This window comes from Vigna unguiculata, chromosome 6, assembly GCF_004118075.2.
Source record: "Vigna unguiculata cultivar IT97K-499-35 chromosome 6, ASM411807v1, whole genome shotgun sequence".
NCBI classification, from domain to species: Eukaryota; Viridiplantae; Streptophyta; class Magnoliopsida; order Fabales; family Fabaceae; genus Vigna; species Vigna unguiculata.
The window spans coordinates 30,450,436-30,472,644 of NC_040284.1; the positions used below are offsets into that span (position 1 = coordinate 30,450,436).

At 33.0% G+C, this 22,209-nt stretch overlaps 2 protein-coding genes and 1 pseudogene across 2 annotated transcripts; 1 reads left to right on the top strand and 2 right to left on the bottom strand.

Annotated features, from left to right (window-relative positions):
* Positions 1–736: 736 nt before the first annotated feature.
* LOC114187727 (26S proteasome non-ATPase regulatory subunit 14 homolog) lies at positions 737–3,486 on the top strand. Its single transcript, XM_028076053.1, has 6 exons — positions 737–1,010; positions 1,103–1,280; positions 1,363–1,444; positions 2,440–2,616; positions 2,739–2,906; positions 3,065–3,486. Exons 1-6 carry the CDS (start codon positions 878–880, stop codon positions 3,254–3,256), a joined length of 930 nt encoding a protein of 309 aa, XP_027931854.1. The 5' UTR covers positions 737–877; the 3' UTR covers positions 3,257–3,486.
* Positions 3,487–3,584: 98 nt separating this feature from the next.
* Positions 3,585–4,300, bottom strand: LOC114188609 (annotated as a pseudogene).
* A 3,437-nt stretch (positions 4,301–7,737) lies between these two features.
* Positions 7,738–22,179, bottom strand: LOC114187669 (ankyrin repeat-containing protein At5g02620-like). The gene is made up of 8 exons (XM_028075977.1): positions 21,578–22,179; positions 21,340–21,489; positions 21,053–21,193; positions 17,279–17,401; positions 17,091–17,195; positions 8,979–9,227; positions 8,512–8,822; positions 7,738–8,435 (listed from the first exon to the last, which is right to left on the bottom strand). Exons 1-8 carry the CDS (start codon positions 22,128–22,130, stop codon positions 7,821–7,823), a joined length of 2,247 nt encoding a protein of 748 aa, XP_027931778.1. The 5' UTR covers positions 22,131–22,179; the 3' UTR covers positions 7,738–7,820.
* Positions 22,180–22,209: the final 30 nt, after the last annotated feature.

A 22,209-nucleotide genomic window follows, 5' to 3' on the forward strand; every position in this document is an offset into this window, starting at 1 on the left:
ACATGTGACACTGTTTTTATTACGTATTACGTTGCATTGGAGTGTGTTACGTGTACTTGTACAGTGTTCTGTTACTGATATAAACGGCGTCACAGAAAATAACCAAATAAAACACGAATTGCGAAAATGAGGACCATTTTAAACATTCAATACAAATTATGACCATTTTAAATATTCTGTCAAAATGAGGACCATCCGTAACAAATACTACGAGAATGAGGACGAAAAATGTATTTAAGCCATAAATTTTCATTTTAATGTTAACACGTCTAAACATCAACTAAACTTGACAAAATTTGATTTAAATTACTAAATTCAAGTGTTTTCTAAAATTAAATGATTAAATTTGACCAAAATTTTAAAAATCACTAATTCTAATTTTCATCGGAGAAAAATAAATATTTGATCTAAATATTACTTCATATCAAAATATTATATTTTATTTTAAAAATATGCATTGTTTGAAAGTAATGTTACCGGTGTAATGTAACTATTTATATTGGTTAAAAAATATTAAATTCAAACAATATATAGTGTTTATTTAAGCAAATATGTAAATTTATTATTTTATCTAATAAGAGCGAAATATTAAAGATAAATTACATTAAATATAAGATTTAAATACAGATTTTACTGGTTTTATGGTTTCAAAACACCGCTTTTATTGTAATTTTTTTAAATGGATGAGTAAACTGTTAAGAAAATTAAATTTAAGCCTATATAGATAAAGTGGATGCATTATATTCGTCAATGTTTTGTTGTTCATGAGAAAGCATTGAAATAGTTCAATCACCATTCCTTAGCTCATTGCTTCAAATCCTCAGTCAAGCGCATTCAAAACTCAAATCCGAATCAAAATTTGGAAGTGAGATTCGCGATGGAGAGGCTTCAGCGAATGTTCGCAGGTGCAGGTGGAGCGCTAGGGCACCCTCCCCCAGATTCCCCAACTCTCGATTCCTCCGAGCAGGTCTACATCTCCTCTCTCGCGCTCCTCAAAATGCTCAAGCACGGTAGGTAAAACTATAAAGTTTGCGTTTTTAACCAATCAAGTCAATGGGTGCCCGATTTCAAAATTAGGTTTTTCGTGTTTCTGTAATTACAGGGAGGGCCGGGGTTCCCATGGAGGTGATGGGCTTGATGCTGGGAGAGTTCGTGGACGAGTACACCGTTCGTGTAGTTGATGTATTTGCAATGCCGCAGAGTGGCACTGGTGTTAGTGTTGAAGCCGTTGATCACGTTTTTCAGACTAATATGCTTGATATGCTCAAGCAAACTGGACGGTAGTTTATTTTATTTTATTTTTGTAATATTTGTGTGGGGGTTGGTTTATGAATTCATTGGTGGTGGTTTCTTGTGTTGCAGACCAGAGATGGTTGTCGGCTGGTACCATTCGCATCCTGGTTTCGGCTGTTGGCTCTCTGGTGTTGACATCAATACGCAACAGGTTCAGCTCCATTTCTTTCTTTCATAGGTTCTTTGGTTGGTTCTTGTATTTCCTTATATTGTTTTTGCATCTACCTTTTAATTCAAAGGATTTGTGTGTTGGATGATGTTAGTATGCTTCGATTTTAATGATTTTTTCTAGTTTTTCAAATCATGGATTAGATTAGGATGTTGTACTTGTGTGTAGGGTAGCAAGGTTTTAGTGGATCCCGTGGTTTAAATACATTTCACGTTGTTGTTGTTTTCTTCCCTACAATCCTCCCTTTTTGTTAAAATTCTTGAATTCTCGAGAAGAATTCAAGAATTGCATTAAATGTCCAATAGTGAAGAGAACAACATACCATGTTGGTTAAGTCACCTCAGTAACCCTCAAATTGCGGCTACTATGATATTTACCTATTATCAATCTTATGAAATTGCTAACGTGGCTTTGATGTTTACTGGTTTTTGATTAATTAAGTTGATGCCTAGACTATATGCTTAGTTTCTGTTAGAAGATGATGACATATGAACTATTCTCCGGGCTAGCTTAGCAGAAAGAGTACTATAAAATGAGTTTAAATTATTCGAGAAGTGAATTATATAACATTTAAATGAACCAAAATTTCTACTTGATACATTTTCAAGGTTGATATTGCTATTACTCCTTTTTTCAAGAGATACATCATTTGATTTTAATGTTCGTTAAAAATCAATATTTGTTTTTTAGTATGAAGTTTGCTTTGATTTCCCGAATAGTGAATTTGGAGTGGCTCATTTTCATATAAAAGGTTTCACAAGCTATTGGTAGAAGCAAACCATTTTTTTTCTTATTTTCAAGTGCGAACTGTTGTCTACTTAAATTAAAATTGTAAGTAGTTGAAATTTCCAGCAAGGCCAGCCATTACATTACAATTAAATACAGTATTAGCAGTAAACTATTTTTTATTTATTTATTTTTACTATGGTGCTGCTGATTAGTATTAGTAACTTGCTCTTCTATGGTATTTCATACAGAGTTTTGAGGCTTTGAATCAGCGTGCAGTGGCTGTGGTTGTAGATCCAATACAAAGTGTTAAAGGCAAAGTGGTGATTGATGCTTTTCGATTGATCAATCCACAGACTATGATGCTTGGTCAAGAACCAAGGCAGACAACATCCAATCTGGGACATCTGAATAAACCATCGATTCAAGTGTGTAACCAAAGAACTTTTGTTATGTGTGTACTGGTTTTTTTTTTCTTTCTTTTGGAAGCACTTGTTCTGCACTTTTTTTTTTTAACTGTTACCGACCTATCTTTATTGCCACTATTTAGGCATTGATCCATGGGTTGAACCGGCATTACTACTCCATAGCCATTAACTACAGGAAAAATGAACTTGAAGAGAAGATGTTGCTTAATCTCCACAAGAAGAAATGGACTGATGGTTTGACACTTAGACATTTTGATACACATTCCAAAACTAATGAACAGACTGTACAGGTAATTTAATGTTTCAAAGTGTAAGGTAGATTTGTACTCATCTGATTACTCATAATAAAATCCCTGCATATATTCTGTTTATCCTATTTTTAAGATTTAAAAATCCGCCTAATATCTTTAACAGAATAAATACTGATAACAAATTAAATTGCGTGCAGGAAATGCTGAGCTTAGCTATCAAATATAACAAGGCTGTTCAAGAGGAAGATGAGCTGCCTCCAGAAAAGCTTGCAATAGCTAATGTGGGAAGACAAGATGCAAAGAAGCACCTTGAAGAGCACGTCTCAAATTTGATGTCTTCCAACATCGTTCAAACTCTCGGAATGATGCTTGATACTGTTGTCTTCTAGAGTTGTTATTTTGGACCTTCTGGTTTCTCTAGCATGGTAAGGATGCAAATTGAGTTGTTAAAATTCCTGTTTCCTAATTCTTCTCAAACCATATTTGAAGACACTAGACAGATATATTCTTTGGACGAGCTGAAAAGGTCAAGAAAGTAAAACTCAACACATAGTTTGTGTGGGTGTCTCCCTAAGTATTACTTCTTTAATGTTTATTGCCGGATTTATCTTCTATAAAATTGTCTTTTTTAAAACAATAATTTCAATTATGTTTTAAAATACCATAAGAAACTGTTAACATTACGTAAACAAATACTGAAATATCCATTTTATGTGTAGTCTAGTGTATAAATGCAAGGTCTGCATTAAGCTCCATATATCGACAATGCAGTATTACTTCAGCTCTGCTATAACGCTGGTCGTACAGCTATTGTAGAGGGGTTTTGTAGCCACGCTGTGGTACTTTCCTAAAAGTAGCCAATATGAGATCGATGTAGAGTGGAAATTGAGCCAAGGCAAAAGGTGTCACTGGCAGGCATGTGACGGCATAGACAGGGAATGCAACTGATTTGAGTTTGTCCTCTAGGATAAAGAAATGACCAACACAGAAACAGACCATTATAGAGGTAATGGACATCAACAACGATGTAAAACCCAGGATAAGCTTCCTGGGAAGATTTTACCGAAATCAAGCTCTTCATACCGAGATGTGAGTATTGAGAGGAAAATCACCATTGAGGTGACAGAACAGCATAGAGCAATGAGAGATGAGATGGCAAAGGCTTTAAACTCTGGCCTGTATCCAAGAGTTGGGTTCCCGAAGTCATCGGGGACAGTGGTGGATGTGGAAAATGCCACTGTGGCTATCAGTGCTGCTACCACGGAACATGATTCCGAGGTTTTTTTTAGCCATTCTCCACCACTCTTGAGAAGATCCCTGTGAGTCTCGCTGAACATATCTCTTGGTGTCTGTTTTTTTTTTTTGTTTTACCGACTAAAGAAATGCGGTTGCATCGTTTCCTTCACAAACTGTATCACACCATCAATGACTAAAAAATGTAAATCATTTTACAAGGATAATAATTGGATTAAAATTGAAGCTATAATAATATGACAAGGACTTATTAGGTTAACTAATTGAATGAAATTTGCAATACACACATTTATTTAATAAGAATTTTAATTAATCTTTGAAAGACTTGCTAGAATAAGTTAAAAAAAGGAATCGTATTTTGAGGATAGATTTATAAGATTTGTATATGTAAGTTTAAATAAAACCTTTTCAAAAAACGATAATTCTCTACCATTTCTGTCACGCCGTTCTTTGCAGCTATTAATATCGGTATCTCACGCACCTTTTCTTTCATGTTAATCTTCTTCTCCCCTGCACATAAAAAGTAAACCTTATAATAACCAACACTAATCTATACATGGGACAGTTATGTGAAAAATTGAAAAAGTAAATACAAGCTGATGCAGAACCAAACACCCAGTAATAGTGTTATACCATTCTTTTAGTGGTTGTCTTCGGTGTTACTGGCCCAATAACATTACCCCGCTCATCAAAAGAATAAGGGACTGTGTGTTGATCATTATTCTCCAATTTTTTCTCGGGTACGCTGCCATCGTCAGCGTACTCATACGTGGAAGCTTTCACCAGAAGAACATCTACAATTTGAGTGGACCAACCGTGTTTTTCCTTCCTTGTAGTTATCCTCTTTATGTTTGCTGACCCTTTTGTAGTTTCATAAGCACAAATATTTTCGCTTTATTAATTGAAAAAATATGCTACATTCATCAACCGCAAATTGGAGTATTTTGACAGGTTAAAAAAATCCATACTCCGCGTGGGTATTTGTGGATAAAATTTGCAATGGGTAGAATATGAGTATTGTAAATGGATATCTGTGGATAACGAATACAAATATTTTTTATATTCACAGGTTAATGGGACGAGTACGGGTATCATAGTATCCACACTCGCGTATACCCGTATCCGTTATTATAATTTAAATTAAAAAATAATAATTAAAATATTAATACATTGATTTTGAATGATTAATTTTTTATCAATTGATTTTAGAAAAATCTTCATTTTTTGGTAAATTTTCATTCAACACAATTTAAATGAATTATTTGAACTTTGTTTAAAATTTATCAAGGTTATGTATTGTATTTTATTTGAATTTATAGTTAAAAATATGTTATTAAATATTTTATTTTAATTTTTTGTAAATACTCATGGATATCCGTGGATATTATAAAAATATATGGATACCCACATAATTGATACCCAACGGATATGGGTACAGATATGGAACGAATATTTATTCAACGAATAGGGTACGTGAAAGTTGTTATCCGTACCCTACTAATCCTGTCCGTTGACATTCCTACTACGAGACAAAGAATGAAACCAAATGAGTTTGAGAGGAATATATGTCAAAAAATTCAAATCATGAATAAGATCTAAATAAGTTCGTGAGTGTGAGAGGAATTCACATTAATTATTTGACTCCTACAATTTTATTCTCATTTTGCACTTTCTGACATGATTTGATATTGAACATTGATCCTTTAAAAAAGAAATGTACTTTCTGACATGATTTGATATTGAATATTGATCCTTAAAAAAGAAAAATAATAGTATATTAATCAATACTATATAGTAAGTCAGAGTAGAAAATATAAAATGAGAATTAAATGATGAAAGTCAAAATATGATTTTCTTTTATTATTAAACGATATTAAGTATGAATTAATGATAAATCAAAAATTAAAATAGTCAACTCAAAATTTCAATAAATAGTTTCATAATCCCTTAACTTCCAATTATGAAAAATCCAATTCTTTGGACTCAAACTAAAAATGTTTTTTTAGTATTATTTGCTCTACCTTTACCCAAAGCATGTAAAAGGCAGCATAGAAACAAAGAATCTCACTCGAGTATAGAAATGGATTTTTTGGTACAAAGAATTAATCTACATTTTGATTAGTTTTATTTTCGACTAAAAAGGTAACCGTGTTAGTAAAAAGTCTTTATCCCCAAAAGTCACCCACATGCCTCCAACTCAAATTAAAGATTGTGTATGTAAAATATATCACGAGTCTAGTTAAAGCTCAACCTTTCAAAATTTAGAAGGATGGTAAGCATATATAATTGATATGCAAAATATATACACCACTCTAAAGCTGAACATGTTCATGGAGCCATAACTGTTCCAAAGATAACTGATATTATAACAAATACAATCTTGAATAAATCTACACATCTTTGGTAATTGGAAGGAAATAATGGACGTTGCCAACTGCTGGTTTCAGATTCTGAACAAAAAATATTGAGGTTAATGACGTCGTATATATGTATAAAGTGAAATTTGGTATTAATATCAAACAATGGAAAAAAATGACAGTTATAATAATCTTTAGAAGAAGTGTTATAGGTGGTTGTGCATATTTTCTGACTACTAAAATAATGCCAAACTAAGATGTGTTTTTGCTTTGGAATTTGGATTGAATTTACTTTATTAGAAGTGATTGAGAATGCAGTGGATGGTTGTGGTGGGTATCGGTGCTCTGTTTCCTCTCTAAGCAAAGTCACTAATTTACTTTGGGAAAACGTGTTACACGGACACTAACTTTACCCCTCACGTATACATAGTCAGGGATTGGAGACTAATTCCCAGAATATAATTTTAAGGTTTAATTCAATTTTTCTAACATATATAATTTTATGTCTTTATAATAAATTAATTACTCATTCGCGTAAAATATCAATAGTGGTGTTTTAATTATAAACTTTTAACATTTTTATCGGGAAAAAATAAAATATTTTTCTAACCATTTAATGATATGTTATGTTGAACTAAAATATACCATTAAATTCTCCTAAGGATCAAAATTGCATACTAATAAAACTATAGAGGAAAATAAATAACTTTAAGTGTGTTACCAAAGACCTTTTTTATGTGTACACTATTTTTTTTTCTCTCTTTTGGAAGCACTTGTTCTGTTTTTTTTAAACTGTTACTGACCTATCTCTATTTGCCACTCTTTAGGCATTGATCCATGGATTGAACCGGCATCATAACTACTCCATAGCCATTAACTACAGGAAAAATGAACTTGAAGAGAAGATGTTGCTTAATCTCCACAAGAAGAAATGGACTGATGGTAAGAAGAAATGTCTGATATTGAGTTGTTATTTGGGCCATCTGGTTTCTCTAGCATGGTAAGGATGCAAATTGAGTTGTTAAAGTTCCTGTTTCCTAATTCTTCGCAAACTATATTTGAAGACACTACATAGATATATTCTACGGGCGAGCTGAAAAGGTCAAGAATGTAAAACTCAGCACATAGTTTGTGTGGTGTCTCCCTAAGTATTGCTTATTGGGTTTTAATGTTATTGCTGGATTTATGTTGTATAAAATTGTCTTTTTCAAAACAAGAATTTTAATCATGTTTTAAAATACCGTAAGAAACAGTTAACATTAGGTAAACAAATACTGAAATATCCATTTTATTAGATTACATGCAGCATTAGTTTAGCTCTGCTATAATGCTGGCCGTACAGCTAGTGTAGAGAGGTTTTGTAGCCACGCTGTGGTACTTTCTTAAAAGTAGCCCATATGAGATCGGGGAAATTGAGTGGAAATTGAGCCAAGGAAAAAAGTATCACTGGCAGGCATGTCAGGGCATAGACAGGGAATGCAACTGATTTAAGTTTGTCCATGAGGATAAAGAAATGACCGGCACAGAAACAAACCATCATAGAGGTAATGGACATGAACAACGATGTAAAACCCACGATAAGCTTCCTGGGAAGATTTTTTCCGAAATCACGCTCTTGATACCCAGATGTTTGTATAGAGAGGAACATAACCAGTGAGGTAACAGAACCGCAAAGAGCAATGAGAGATGCGATAGCAAAGGCTTTAAATTCTGGCCTGTTTTCAAGAGTTGGGGAGCCGGTGTCATCTTTGAAGTCACCGGGGACAGTGGTGGATGTGGAAAAGGCCACTGTTGCTATCAGCGCTGCTACCAAGGAGCAAGATTCAGACGTTTTTTTCAGCCATCCTCCAGCACTCTTGACTAGCTCGCTGTGAGTCTCGCTGAAGACATCTCTTGGTGTCTGGTTTTTATTGTTGTACCGACTAAAGAAATGAGGTCCCATCGATTCCTCAATAAACTGCATCATATAATGAGTGGTAGTGACCAGAAAATGTATATCATTTTACGGGGACAATAATGATATGTAAACTTACGAGGTACCACTTGATTTCCCAATGCATTTGCAGGGCTTCGCCAGGAATGGGCCAGGGATTATCCTCTCTAAGCATGGCTGCCAAGTGCAAAGCATTGTTTCCCTCGTTATCCACTTTATGGAATATACTCTCCTTCAGATTTTTCCTCCGCAATAAGTCATATAAGTAGGTTTGTCTATTCTCCACTGCCAATAACACTATATTTTTCTTATTCGCATCTGTATCGTGAACAGCAACAGGAAACGAGTCCATGATTTTCTCCACCATTTCTGTCACTCCGTTCTTTGCAGCTATCAATATTGGTGTCTCCCCTGCACATAAAAGTAAACCTGTAATATAAATAATATTCAACTCTCAGCCTGTTTGATTCTGCATTGGAAGATGCTATACATATGGGTGAATCATGTGAAAAATTGAAAAAGTAAATACATTCTGATGCAGAACCAAACACAGTAATAATGTTATACCATTGTTTTGTTGCTTGGGTTCTCCTCTGGTGGTAAGATGTTGTTCCACTTCTGTGATACCAGCCAAAGTAACATAATCCCCTTCATCAAATCTATAAGGTTGATCTTTATTCTCCAATATATTCACGGGTTCGCTGCCATCGTCATCGTACTCATACATGCAAGCTCGCTTCAGAAGTTCATCCATTATTTGTGCTGACCACTCGTGCTTTTCCTTCTTCCGACGTATCTTATTTATGTTCGCTGGTCCTTGTGTAGTTTCATTACCAGACACATTGTCACGTTATTAACAGATAAAAAGTGCTACATTCATTAGTTCCAAATAATCTATTAAATAAAATAATTCGTAAGACTAAATAATCTATTAAATAAGGACTCATTTATAAATGTCGTTTTTTTTTTATTTCGAGTTCATTTAAACTCAAATTTATAAAAATAGATTAATTAAATTTTATTTTGCAAAATAGGATTAAGTTCTTGCGGTGAAGGACAACACATGCCAGTTTTCCTTTTTTTCTTTTTTTCAAGAAGCGAAATCTATATGAGACCGGTTTCTATTCACTTTAAAGTGAAGTCGTCCTCGAAAACTTCACTTTTTAGTTTTTTTCTTTTTAACGTTTAAATATTAGTTAGTTTTTTAAAATATTTGTCTATAATAAAAAAATAAAAAAAATAGTTTTAAGAAATTCTAAAATAATTATCCTTTAAACCTTAATACAAAATTAAAAAGATAAAATGTTACAAATTAAAAAATATTCAAAAAAATGTGTACTACATATAGCTTTGTATATGTAGAATAAAAAATGTACAAATAAATATAGTAAATTATTTATTTTTATTTTAATTTCAATATATTATTAGTAAAAATATATATAAATTTATTTATAATCACCGACTAAAATATGGCTATAAAACAACTTTTATACAGTATAATTGTTTTTTACATTATAAATATAATAAATATTTTTTATTTAAAATATACTTCAATAATTATATTTGAATATCTAATCTATTTAGGTTTATTTTATGTTTATTTTATGGGTTAAATATGTTTTTGATCCCTCAAGTTTTAGTGAATTTTGGGATCCTCTTTGAAACTTTATACCAATTTAGTCCTCCATCTTTAGAAATGCGTGAATTTAGTCCTTCTTATCAAATTTTGTTAAGTTTATTTGATATTTTAAACGCATTTTATGATAATATTTGAGTTAATATTGAAACAAAAATGTGTCAAATGGCGTAAACAATCAAATAAAAAGTATCGTTTAATAAAATCTAGAAAAATATAATTTAGAAAATCTCGTAAGATATATATGTGAGATTTATCTTGTATAAAAATAATCTGTGGCTTTGAAAGAAATACTAAAATTGTAAAATCAAACAAATATAAAACTTAATGTTAAAAAATTAAAAAGTAAAATCGTCATGTATAAGGACGATTTCACTTTTGAAATGAATAGAAATCGGTCTCTCACAATACGTTTCACTTTTTGAAAAAAAAAAAACGGCATAGTGAAGGACGACTTCACCTGTAATATCGTCCTCCAATATAAGGACTTGACCCTATTTTTCAAAAAAAGAAATTCAACAGATCCATTTTTTACAAATTTGAATTTAAATGAATCTCAAAATACAAATGAACCTATAAATGTCACTGATGATATACCCAAAGTGATAGACTCAAGACCAATCAAGTGGTCTTATATTTTTCTAGCCTTATGCTCATAAGAGCTAAAGACTGGAGTTGTGTGATGATAAGCCTAAAGTATTAGGCTCAATACGGGTTATTCATGGGAAACATGTTTAAGTTTTACCTATCATTGACTTAGGAATTGTTGAATGACTTTAAAGGTGGAGTGATAAAGACGTGACATTAAGGCTCTGTTCGCTTGTATAGATTATTATAAACGCGGATGGGAGAGCGAGTGACACTCATGTTCGTTGTTGTAGATTATTGTTGATGTGCTGCGATGAATTCGGGAGAGAGATCCAAATTTTCATCCTTCTTGGTTGAACAGGAGAAACATTTTGCATTTACTAAATTAACCCTTTTACCTTTTTTATATTTCTCATTCTACTATGTATTGGTTGTATCAAAGATTGCAGAATCCAAAAGGGCATTTGAAAAGTACTCTGCTATATTGCAAAGCCCATGGGGTATGCTACCATTAGAAGGAATTCAATCCCATATTTATTGGAATCCTGTGTGTAAATTGGAGAGGGATTTGATCCCATTTTTATGCAGATTCGATCCCATGCTTCGAAACATTATTAAAATATATTATCATAAAAAATATTATTTTATTAATTTTTATAATTTTTTTTTTCAATTTTAATAGTAAAAAAAATAACAAAATAATTATAACTTATATAAATACCAATTTATATTACTTATTATATAAAGGGCAATATGGTAATCTATTTATTATTTTTATTAAAATATTTTTTTAATTTATCACATCACTCAAATCACTTCCAAATCTATTCATTATCACTTCCAAATATCTTAAAAAAATAACACACAATTCATACTTACATCTATTTAAACTCATCCATTCCCTCTCCTTTAAATTTATTTATTTAAGTGAACACAGCCTAAAGGCTCAATAGAGGAGAAAAGAGGACAGTAAAGAAGGAAGGAAACTCAAGAGACCATGGACGATGAAGGCAAAGAGGAGGCATATCACATCTTTAAATGTTTTCGCACTTACTGTGGGACTCATGAAACGTTTTTCGATGGGTGGCAGTGTGGAGCATTCAGATACTCTGTTCCCGTGTGCCGATGATCCCCTTTCTCTCATCCACACACACGTCAACACCACCACCTTGTGTTGTTGCAGGAAAGAATGGAATGGAAGCATAATTTTACCTCCTATTTTATAGTACATTAAAGCTTAGTTTCACTTGGTGCTATTCTTTTGCAGAAGAGATTATTAATCTTCCTAAATATAATTTAGGACATAAAATATGTACTTTGAATATTTTAAAATCTTTTAATTTTGGTTTTCCTTCTTAAAGAAAGCGTTTTTATTTTTATTATTCTAATTTTTAAGTACTTCAATTTCATGATTTGATTATAATTAGCATTTAAAGACGGTTTATAAATCATCATAGACACACTTTAAGTTTAAATTTAAGTATTCCTAAATTGGACAAAATGAGATGGTAAAAAAAAATGGAAACCGAAAGTGGAAGAGATATGGTGAAATAAAACATATTTCGTGCAAAATTGTATCGGTCATTGATTGATTAACTTAACCTTTATGAACTATCATAATTTGATATTATATAATAAAAACTTTATATTGTTATTGTTTAAAAACGATGTCCAATGTTGTTCACTTCGACAGAGTAACGTAACAATTTTAGCAAGTATTCAAGAATACAACACTGTCTTACATAAAGAAGAATTGTTAACCTTTTAAGGTGTTCTCTTAAAAGGAGAACTAGTTTAGTAATTGAAAGAAGTAACTAGTCTCCTAAACTCGTAATTTACTAAGCAGTAATCAATCTCCTAAACTAGTAATCTACTAAGGGACAATCACTTTTCTAAAAAAAAATAAAAATTGATAAACACAACCAGTCTCTTAAGGATTAAAAAAGAGTAAAAAATTGATGAGAACAACCGGTCTTTCCTAAAAAATAAAAAAAAAGTAAAAATATGATGGGAGTAATAAGTATTCTAAGAAATAAAGAAGGCCTTCTAAAATCCTATAAGAACAACTAGTCTCTCAAGGAATAAAAAGGAGCAAGATCCGATAAGAGCAACTAAACTCCTAAGGAATAAAAAAGAAATCTCAAAAACTCCGATGAAAGTAACTAGTCTTTTAAGGAATAAAAAATGAGCAAAAATTCGATGCGAGCAATCAATCTCCTAACAAGTGTCTAGTTTACTTAAAATCACATTATTTAAAAATTTATCTTGCGTGATTTTAAGATTTTAATATAAAAGTTAGTAAAACAACTCCTTTTACTTTATAATATAGAACGAGGATTCGAGAAGTTGAAAAAGTGGAATTTGATATGATATGTCTATGTTTATTTTGCAGATAAAATGAAAGAAATTAAGAAGTTGGTTTCAAGACCCAAAGTTGTCGCTAAGACATGTCAGGTGGTTTATGAAGATTCAAAATATGATCCCTGCGATTGAGTAGCGATTTTGGTGCTAAGTCACACATGAAGAAACCTTAATTGGAAGGAAACCTAAAGTTTCAAAATGACAGTTGAGCCTCAAGAGAAAAGCCACCTAGAAAGGAGAGCTCCCCTGCTGAAATATCAAGGTAAAAGCTTAAGCATCTAGGAACCCCATCTAAGGAGGAAATCTCATGACTAACCAACATGATTGGAGCTAGATCAACATTTAGTTTTCCTATAAAAACATAGCATAACTCTGTTATAAAAAAGCATATTTTGTACATATTTTTAGAGAGAAATTTGTAAGAGTTCTTAGGTATATATTATAACATCTTTAAAGAACTGTGGGAGGAAGAAAAACTTTTCCTACGTATGCTTTAAAGATCACTATAAGCAGTTAAAATTTTCCTAGTTTGGATTGAATGTAACTTACTTTATGTACTGTACTTGATTCAATATATACTATATTCTTGTTTTATATTATTTGATTTGTTTTCACTGCTTTGATAACTTAGCCAATCATCATACTTCATCAGCCTAAATATAGTGAGATCTGGTTTAGTGCTTAGATCCAATCAAATTTTATAATGCTTACCATGGATGGATCCACAACATTAGTTGATTTAAAGAGCCTTGTTCATTAATGCAAGAAGTCATTTAACCAATGACCGAGAAATCATGATGGGTTTTATAACCTTAGGTTTTAATACTATAAGAATATGGTTAAAAGTACATTTAAGAGTACATCCAAGAATACTAAAATAAAGGACATAACTTATAGAGAATCAATGGTAGTGTAGTTGGGTGAAAGAAACCAAGGTTAATCCCAACATCTAAATCAACATATCACTTATCTTTATCTTTATTCAAACTTATATTTAAAATTGTCAAACCTTTATCATTGTGTTATTACAAACTTGAATAGATTATAGACTACTATTTTATCAAACCAAATCCCTGTGGATATCACCTTGTTGTACTACAATTGAACCAGTGCACTTGCTGGATAATTTACACCTTTAACTAGGAGATCAACATCTCCTAAGGAATAAAGAAAATCTCTTAAAATTCGATGAGATCAACCAATTTCTTAAGGAATAAAAAATGAGAAAAAATTCAACGGAACAACCAATCTCCTAAGGAATAAAAAAGATCTCCTACTAATGGGAGCAACTAGTCTCCTAAAATTTTATGAGATCAACTAGATTTTCAAGGAATAAAAAAGAGCAAAAATATGATATGAGTCTTCAATCTCCCGAGGAACAATGAAGATCTTCTAAAATCTTATGAGAGCAATCAATCTTTTAAGGAATAAAAAAGAGAAAAAATTTTATAGGAGCTACCAGTCTCCTAAGGAACAAAGATGATTTCCTAAAATTTGATGAGATTAACCAATCTCTTAAGGAATAAAAAGGAGAAAATTTTCGATGGGAGCAATTAGTCTGCTAAGGAATAAACAAGACTTCCTAAATTCTTATGAGAACAACCAGTCTCTTAAGGAATAAGAGCAATGTTCGATCTAAGCAACTAGATTCCTAAGGAATAAAAAAGAAATCTCCTAAAAATCGATGAGAGCGATTAGACTCTTAAAAAAAGGAGCAAGATTCGAGAGAGTATATAAGCTCTTAAAATAGGAAAAATGGCAAATACTAGTTTGAAAATCAGATGGGAATAATTATCGCCATAGCTTGCATTTTTTATTATATGATTTAAATCAGTTTTAAATAGAAATCGAGATACCAAGCAATATTACCACAATTCGCATGAGGTAACAAAGATGATACATCCAAGTTTTTGAAAAGCAATGCAACAGAAATATATGAATTTCGTTCTGACAAATCGAGCACGAGGAACAAATCATCATCCAAAGCTAATAACTTACAATCTAGTCATCAACAACTTCTTTCAGGGATCTAAAGCCGAAAAATCTATATCAGGAAACAATATTTTTGCTTGGTCAGCCGCGACGTCAAATCCATCCTTGAAAGAACATTCAGTCATGGGTGGGAACGTTTTAATGTTTCACATTCTCTAATATTACAAATTACAAAATGTGATATTAAGGTCACCGTGCACCCTAGTAGTTCTTTTTGGAGGCCCAACATTGTATGGACTTATAGTAGGAGATATATAATGTGAGTCGATGATTAAAATTGTTTAGCCTTATGCTCTCAAGAGCTAAAGACCAGGGGACTGTGTGATAATAGGCCCAAATTGATAGACTCGATATCAATCAGGATAAGTTGGTCATACATTTTTCTAGCCTTAGGCTAGCTAAAGGTTGGGGGTTGTTTGATATAAGGTTATTCATGAAGAGAGAGTTTAGATTTTACCTATCATTGACTTGGTGGTTACTAAATGAGTTAAAAGTTCAAGTGGCAAGGATAGGACATTAAAGACCGAAATGTGTGGGTGGGTGTGGGTGGTGGTGTGGGTGTGGGTGTGTGTGTTATAAATTTGGAAGACTGGAAACCAAGTGAGATTGAGAATACATGTATTATGGACAAATCAGTGTGCGCATGCGTGCGTGTGTTATAAATTTGAAAGAATGAAAACAAAAATTAAGATTGAGAAATACATGTATTATAGACAAATCAAAATATAAATAAGATCTTAATAGTTTATTTTAGATAATTGAGTTATTTCATTTTTGTTATTATTAAAAAAGTTACATTCTTAGTATAATAAATTTAATTTTATTATTTTTATTTAAATTCTATTAATACTTAATAATATTGAACATTGTTTTTAATAATTCTAAATTTATTAAAGAGAAAATTAATATTAGTATTGAATAAGTACTCAAAATTTTAAATTTATAAAGTAAAAAATAAATGATAATTTTTTTTAGGATTGAATAATTATATATTAATGTTAAGATTCTCTTGATAATTATAAAATACATATTTTAATCATTAATAAATTTTAAACAAAAATTAGTAAAATTAAAAATTTTATATTAAAATTATAATTTTTTTTATCATACTAAAATCAACATATTTCAATATTCATTGTATGAATTTTTTTATATATTTCCTTAACCTAAATGAAGAGCAATGTGTATTAATTATTATATAACTTTATGTATAAATTAATATTAAATCAAAATTAAAATAACTATTAAGAAGTGAATTAAGTCCAAGCCAATCTTACAAAATCAGTTTGTAAGATGAACTTATCTCTAATCGATGTGAGACTTCTAATAATAACGAAGTCAAAATCTCAATATACTAATTAAAATCATAATCTCTCAACTTTCAATTATGAGAAACCCTGTTATTTGTACTCAAACTATAAATATTTTATTTTGGTATTGTCTTCTTCTCATCTACCAAAAATATATAAAAGGCAATATAGAAAATAAAATTCTCACTCAAGTTGAAATAAATTTTTTGATATGAAAAGTATTTCGTATCCAATATAGAAAATAAAATTCTCACTCAAGTATTGAAATGAATTTTTTGATATGAAAAGTATTTCATATCTTACATCGATAGGAGATTAGACAAATTTATGATACATGTGTGCAAATTTCACTTTACATACTAATTTTATAAAATTGAGAAATTTTAAAAATCTATCTTAATAAAATTTATTATTTATTAGGCTTATTATTATGCCACAATTATTCAAATATTGAACCACTTATTATTGTGCCACCGTACTAATCTTATTTTACAAATAAATTTATAAGATTAAATTAAATTTAAAATTTATTTATTAAAAAAATAATAATGTACGTTTTTTATCCGTCTTATTTTCGACTAAAAAACATTCGTGTTTGTAAAAAGTTTTTTACCAGAAAGTAACCCAAATACCTGCCTCCTCCACTCAAATTAGAGTTAGTGTATGTATATGAATGTATTTAAAACTCAAACTTGCAAAATAAAGTGCAAACTTATAAGAAGTATGGTGACATATATAATTGATTTGCAAAATATATAAACGAGTCTAAAGCTAAATATCATGGAGGCATACCTGGTCCAAAGATAACCGACAGCAGAAAATATACGGACTTGAATAAATCTACACAGTAATTCTGAGGAAATAATATTCGATGTGGCCAAGTGCTGCTTTCAGATCCTAAACAATATTGCGGTTAATCTGCTGTATAAAATTAAGTTTTTCTTTTAGGTCCAAATATGGTGCGAGAATTTAGTCCTCACCTGGAGATTTTGTTTCGGCCCCATTATTTGTAACAATATTTTTCAATGCTTCGAGGTCTCTTTTTGTTCCAATTTGATCATTATGCTGTAACTTTTGATGACATTGTCTCAATGGCTCGGTCACTGGATACATGGAAAACGAATCAAATCACGATTACAGTTGAAGTTGAGATGAGATTATTAAATGATGTTCACAAGTTGAAGTTTTGAGTAATAATTTTCTCTAAAATTACCATATATATTGCAAAAATACTTCTAAAAACAGAGATTGATTTATACGTTTTGTAAGAAGAGAGAATATATATATCTTTTACAAAAAATGATACAATGACATCTTTTTCTTACCATTTCTCTTACCCCCTGATGTGGCGTCAGATATTTAATTTTAATTTAACTGAAAAATGAAATGACAATACAGAAGGTTTGGTTATGCACTCGCGCGTGTTGGACACTTGCCATTCATCACAGAATCCTCCTCTCTTTTCATTTTGATTTTTCAAAAACGATCTCTCCTCTGCTCCAACTCTTCCGCAAACCTCCCCAGAAAACCCTCCCTGTCCTCTGCTCCAACTCTTCCCCAAACCTCCCCAGAAAACCCTCCCCGCACACACCTCTCCGCCACCGTGAAAACCCTCTCGTCCTTTGAATGTTGAAACCCCAAACTGCTCTTCGAAAAACCCTATTCCATTTTAATCTTCAAACTCTTCCCCCTATCCCAAATCCCTTTGAAGCAACTGTTCCCCATACCTCTGAACCAACCGTTCCCGAAACCTCCCCAAAAAACCCTTCCCGGAGCCACCGAAGAAAAATACTAACCTGCAACATTTTTAAACTTATCTTGCAACCCAAGCGCAATTATGATGTAACCCATCAAGGAGTTTTTGCATAAAACAAGTTGACAGATATTGGAAGTGCATAACAACACACAAATCTCTCCCCTACTAAAAGGGTGGACTTCAATTGTGCACACAAATACCAGACCCCAACACACTTATTATAAACCAAGTGTAAGTTCCTTTGGGAAAAAAATAGTCTGCAACATTCTTAAATTTATCTACAACCTTAAAGTAATTAAGGTGTAACCCACGAAGGAGTTTTTGCACAGGGAACAATTGACAGATTTTGGAAGTGCATGACAACACACAATTTTTTCCCTTCCTAAAAGGGTGGACACTGATAATGTTAATTTTTACCATTATCCAAGCTATATTTCATTAGCAAAATCATCTCTTCCAAAGCTTTTAACCTACTTAATCCTCAATTTTACCTTACTTTTGTAAATAAATACATTGTGAGTTGCATTGATCTAAATATACCACTAATCCCCATTTTTTGTATCCTTTTTGTAGATTGGAAGCTTTGCTCCAAAAGTCCAGATAAATGAGTGACCCGGAATATCAAGGAGAAGAGCAAAAATATCAACAGGAAGCGCCCGACGACACAAAGACAGCGCCAGGCGCAACAGGCCGCCAGCGCCAGGCGCCAGACAAGCACCAGCCAGGCGCCACTGCTGGCCACCACCTGGTGGCACCTGGCCACCGCCGGGCGGTAGATGAGGAATTTGCCCACTGTTTGATGGCTAGCGCCTGGCGGTGAGACCCTTCCGCCAAGCGCCTGTTTTCGCTAATGTGGCAAGTTGGCTCTTTTTCTTCTGTTTTCGCGAGGGGAAATGAATCTTGGACACTTTGGAGCTCGAACAACACGTCTTGGAGCGCTTGGAGGTCTGCTAGGGCTTGTGGAAACAGCTCCATCTTCCTCTTTGTGTCTCCTCCCTCTTCCATTCCCATTTTGTAAGCTTGAGATCTCCATGACAATGGAGAGCTAAACCCATTTTTGTTGGGGTTAGATGTAGCCACTGAACTCATACGTATTTTCGAATGGTTTGAATATATATATGCTTCTTCCATTGAATTCTAGTATCTTTGTTTATGCATTTAAAGCTTGCTTTGTTTTACCCATTCATTGCATGATATTTGGGTCATTAGGTATTGGAAAATATCTCTTGAAACCTTGAATTGGAACAAGATACCTAATGGAACTTGTATCTACGAATGGAACCTGACCCATTAGTTGTCTTAAACCCTAATTTGTAAAGCGGGTTTGTTTATTTAGGGATTCAAGGAATTGACTCTAAATAAGGAAACCTAGGCTCATTCAACTAAGGGATTAGAGTTTGAGTAAACTTGTGGGTTGACATTAGTAATTAATGGAAAAGAGTTTTATTGCTTAATATACATGAGAGTGAAGTAGGTGAAGTCTAACTCCAACAATATCAATCCATTGCATTTCTAGCCTTTACCATTTTCTAGAGTCTTCAAATATCCAAGTTCAATTTTAATTGTTTATGAAATATTTACTTTCTTGCATATAAAAACCCAAATCATGAATATATTCATTAGTTTAAATTAATCACTAATTACACAATTATTTAGTATACACGAGTCTCTTGGGAAACGATATCCCGGTCTTACCGGTTACTACTTGCGCGACTTGGTACAATCGCCAAAGTCTTAACAGACACCAACTGTGCACACCAATACAAGACTCCATCCCACTTTCTCTAAACCATGTGTAAGTTCATTTAGGGAATAACTAGCCTGCAACATATTTAAACTTATGTTGCAACCCAACAATAATTAAGGTGTAACCGACGAAGGAGTTTTTGCACAAAATAAAATTGACAGATTTTGAAAGTGCATTACAACACACAATTTGTTTCCCTTAGTAAAAGGGTGGACCCCAAGTGTGCATACCAATACTAGAGTCCATTCCACTTCTTCTAAACCAAGTGTAAGTTCATTTAAGGAAAAAGTAGTCTGCACCATTTTTGAACTTATCTTGCAACCCAAGACCAATTAAGGTATAACCCACAAAGGAGTTTTTGCACAAAGTAAAATTCACAGATTTTGGAAGTGCATAAGAACACACAATTTTCTCCCTTACTAAATCTGTCAATTTTACTTTGTGCAAAAACTCCTTTGTGGGTTATACCTTAATTGCTTTAGGGTTGTAGATAAATTTAAGAATGTTGCAGACTATTTTTTTCCCAAAGGAACTTACACTTAGTTTATAATAAGTGGGTTGGGGTCTGGTATTTGTGTGCACAGTTGAAGTCCACCCTTTTAGTAGGGGAGAGATTTGTGTGTTGTTATGCACTTCCAATATCTGTCAACTTGTTTTATGCAAAAACTCCTTGATGGGTTACATCATAATTGCGCTTGGGTTGCAAGATAAGTTTAAAAATGTTGCAGGTTAGTATTTTTCTTCGGTGGCTCCGGGAAGGGTTTTTTGGGGAGGTTTCGGGAATGGTTGGTTCAGAGGTATGTGGAACAATTGCTTTAGAGGGATTTGGGATAGGGGTAAGAGTTTGAAGATTAAAATGGGATAGGGTTTTTCGAAGAGCAGTTTGGGGTTTCAACATTCAAAGGACGGGGAGGGTTTTCACGGTGGCGGAGAGGTGTGTGCAGAGAGGGTTTTCTGGGGAGGTTTGGGGAAGAGTTGGAGTAGAGGACGGGAAGGGTTTTCTGGGGAGGTTTGCAGAAGAGTTAGAACAGAGAAGAAACCGTTTTTGAAAAATCAAAATGAAAAGAGGGGAGGGTTCTGTGAAGAATGGCAAGTGCCCAACACGCGCGAGTGCATAACCAAACTTTCTGTCATTTCACTTGATTTTTCAGTTAAATTAAGAAAAAAAATTAAATATCTAACGCCATATCAAGTGATAAGAGAAGTGGTAAGAAAAATGTGTGATTGTATCATTTCTCATCTTTTACATACCCACTAAGGCGAATTTTTTTGCCACCCTCCACAGCCTCACACATGTCTCGTAATTTTCCGGATAACTGAATTTTTCTTTGTCGGTTGTTGGAAGTTGCTGCTGAATATTGGGTGCTACTTCGAGCTTCTTCACCATTATAGCTTCCAAATAAATTACACATACATTTTGATTATCAATAATAATAATAATAATAATAATAATAATAATAATAATAATAATAATAATAATAATAATAATAACGTCCTACTGTATATGTATAAAGTGAAATTTGGAATGAGTATCTTACCATTATAAACAATTCGTTCAAACCGTCCCAAGTCGCCACCACTCTTGAAAACAGAAGGCTTATTTGCCAGGAGATGAAGAGGAGTTAGCCCACTCTCGTTCACTGAGTTTACAAGATCTCCGTATAAATGAATTATTTGGAATGCCAAATCTGTAAATAAATGAATGATCACCTAAAATTAATTATTAGATCGGAAAGTTGAATTTATTAGATTGAAAAAAGGTTTAGAAGGAGTTACCAAAATAATCTCCGGCAATGGTAGAATGAAGAATGGTGTCACCATCAGTTCTTCTACAGTTGCTGTAGTAGTGGAGAGACTCTGGGTAGGTGTTGATGGAAAAATAGTGAAGGAAAAGGAAAGCTTCTTTTCTGCCATGGAGAGCAGCAAGAAAGAGAGGGGTCTCGCCATCAACGTTGCGCATACTCAGCAACGAAGCCTCAGCGGAAGCAATGTACTCGCACATTTGTCTGCTCCCGATCGAAGCCGCCAAGTGCAAGGCCGTGCTTTTTCTATTGTTCTGAATTCCCAGTGCCTCTTTACACTTACCCTCTTCCCTCTCCGAGCAAATAAGCTTCACCAGTTTTCCCACAACGTCGTTTTGGCCGTCGGTGACGGCGACATGCAATGCAGTGTCACCTGTCTTCATTATTTTGGCCGTGTAAGCCTTCTTGTCCTTCTCGTACGTTTTCACCACTTCTTCCCACTCGCCTTTCATGCAAAGTTTGAACAAACGCTTGCTTGTTTTTTGTGTGTGCTCCCTCCCTCTACCATCTTCCCTTTCCGCCATCATCACATCACCTACTCAACTCTAGACCACTTCTTCTATTCATCTTTGCCACAACTATACATATATGTGTGTGTGGAATGTA

Coding starts and splice junctions, on each gene's coding strand:
- LOC114187727 (XM_028076053.1), top strand. CDS start 878: ATGGAGAGGCTTCAGCGAATGTTCGCAGGTGCAGGTGGAGCGCTAGGG. Junction 1,281..1,362: donor ATGCTCAAGCAAACTGGACG/GTAGTTTATTTT, acceptor CTTGTGTTGCAG/ACCAGAGATGGTTGTCGGCT. Junction 2,617..2,738: donor TGAATAAACCATCGATTCAA/GTGTGTAACCAA, acceptor GCCACTATTTAG/GCATTGATCCATGGGTTGAA.
- LOC114187669 (XM_028075977.1), bottom strand. CDS start 22,130: ATGATGGCGGAAAGGGAAGATGGTAGAGGGAGGGAGCACACACAAAAA. Junction 17,196..17,278: donor GGCCGAAACAAAATCTCCAG/GTGAGGACTAAA, acceptor AATATTGTTTAG/GATCTGAAAGCAGCACTTGG. Junction 9,228..17,090: donor GTCGGTTATCTTTGGACCAG/GTATGCCTCCAT, acceptor AAACTACACAAG/GACCAGCGAACATAAATAAG.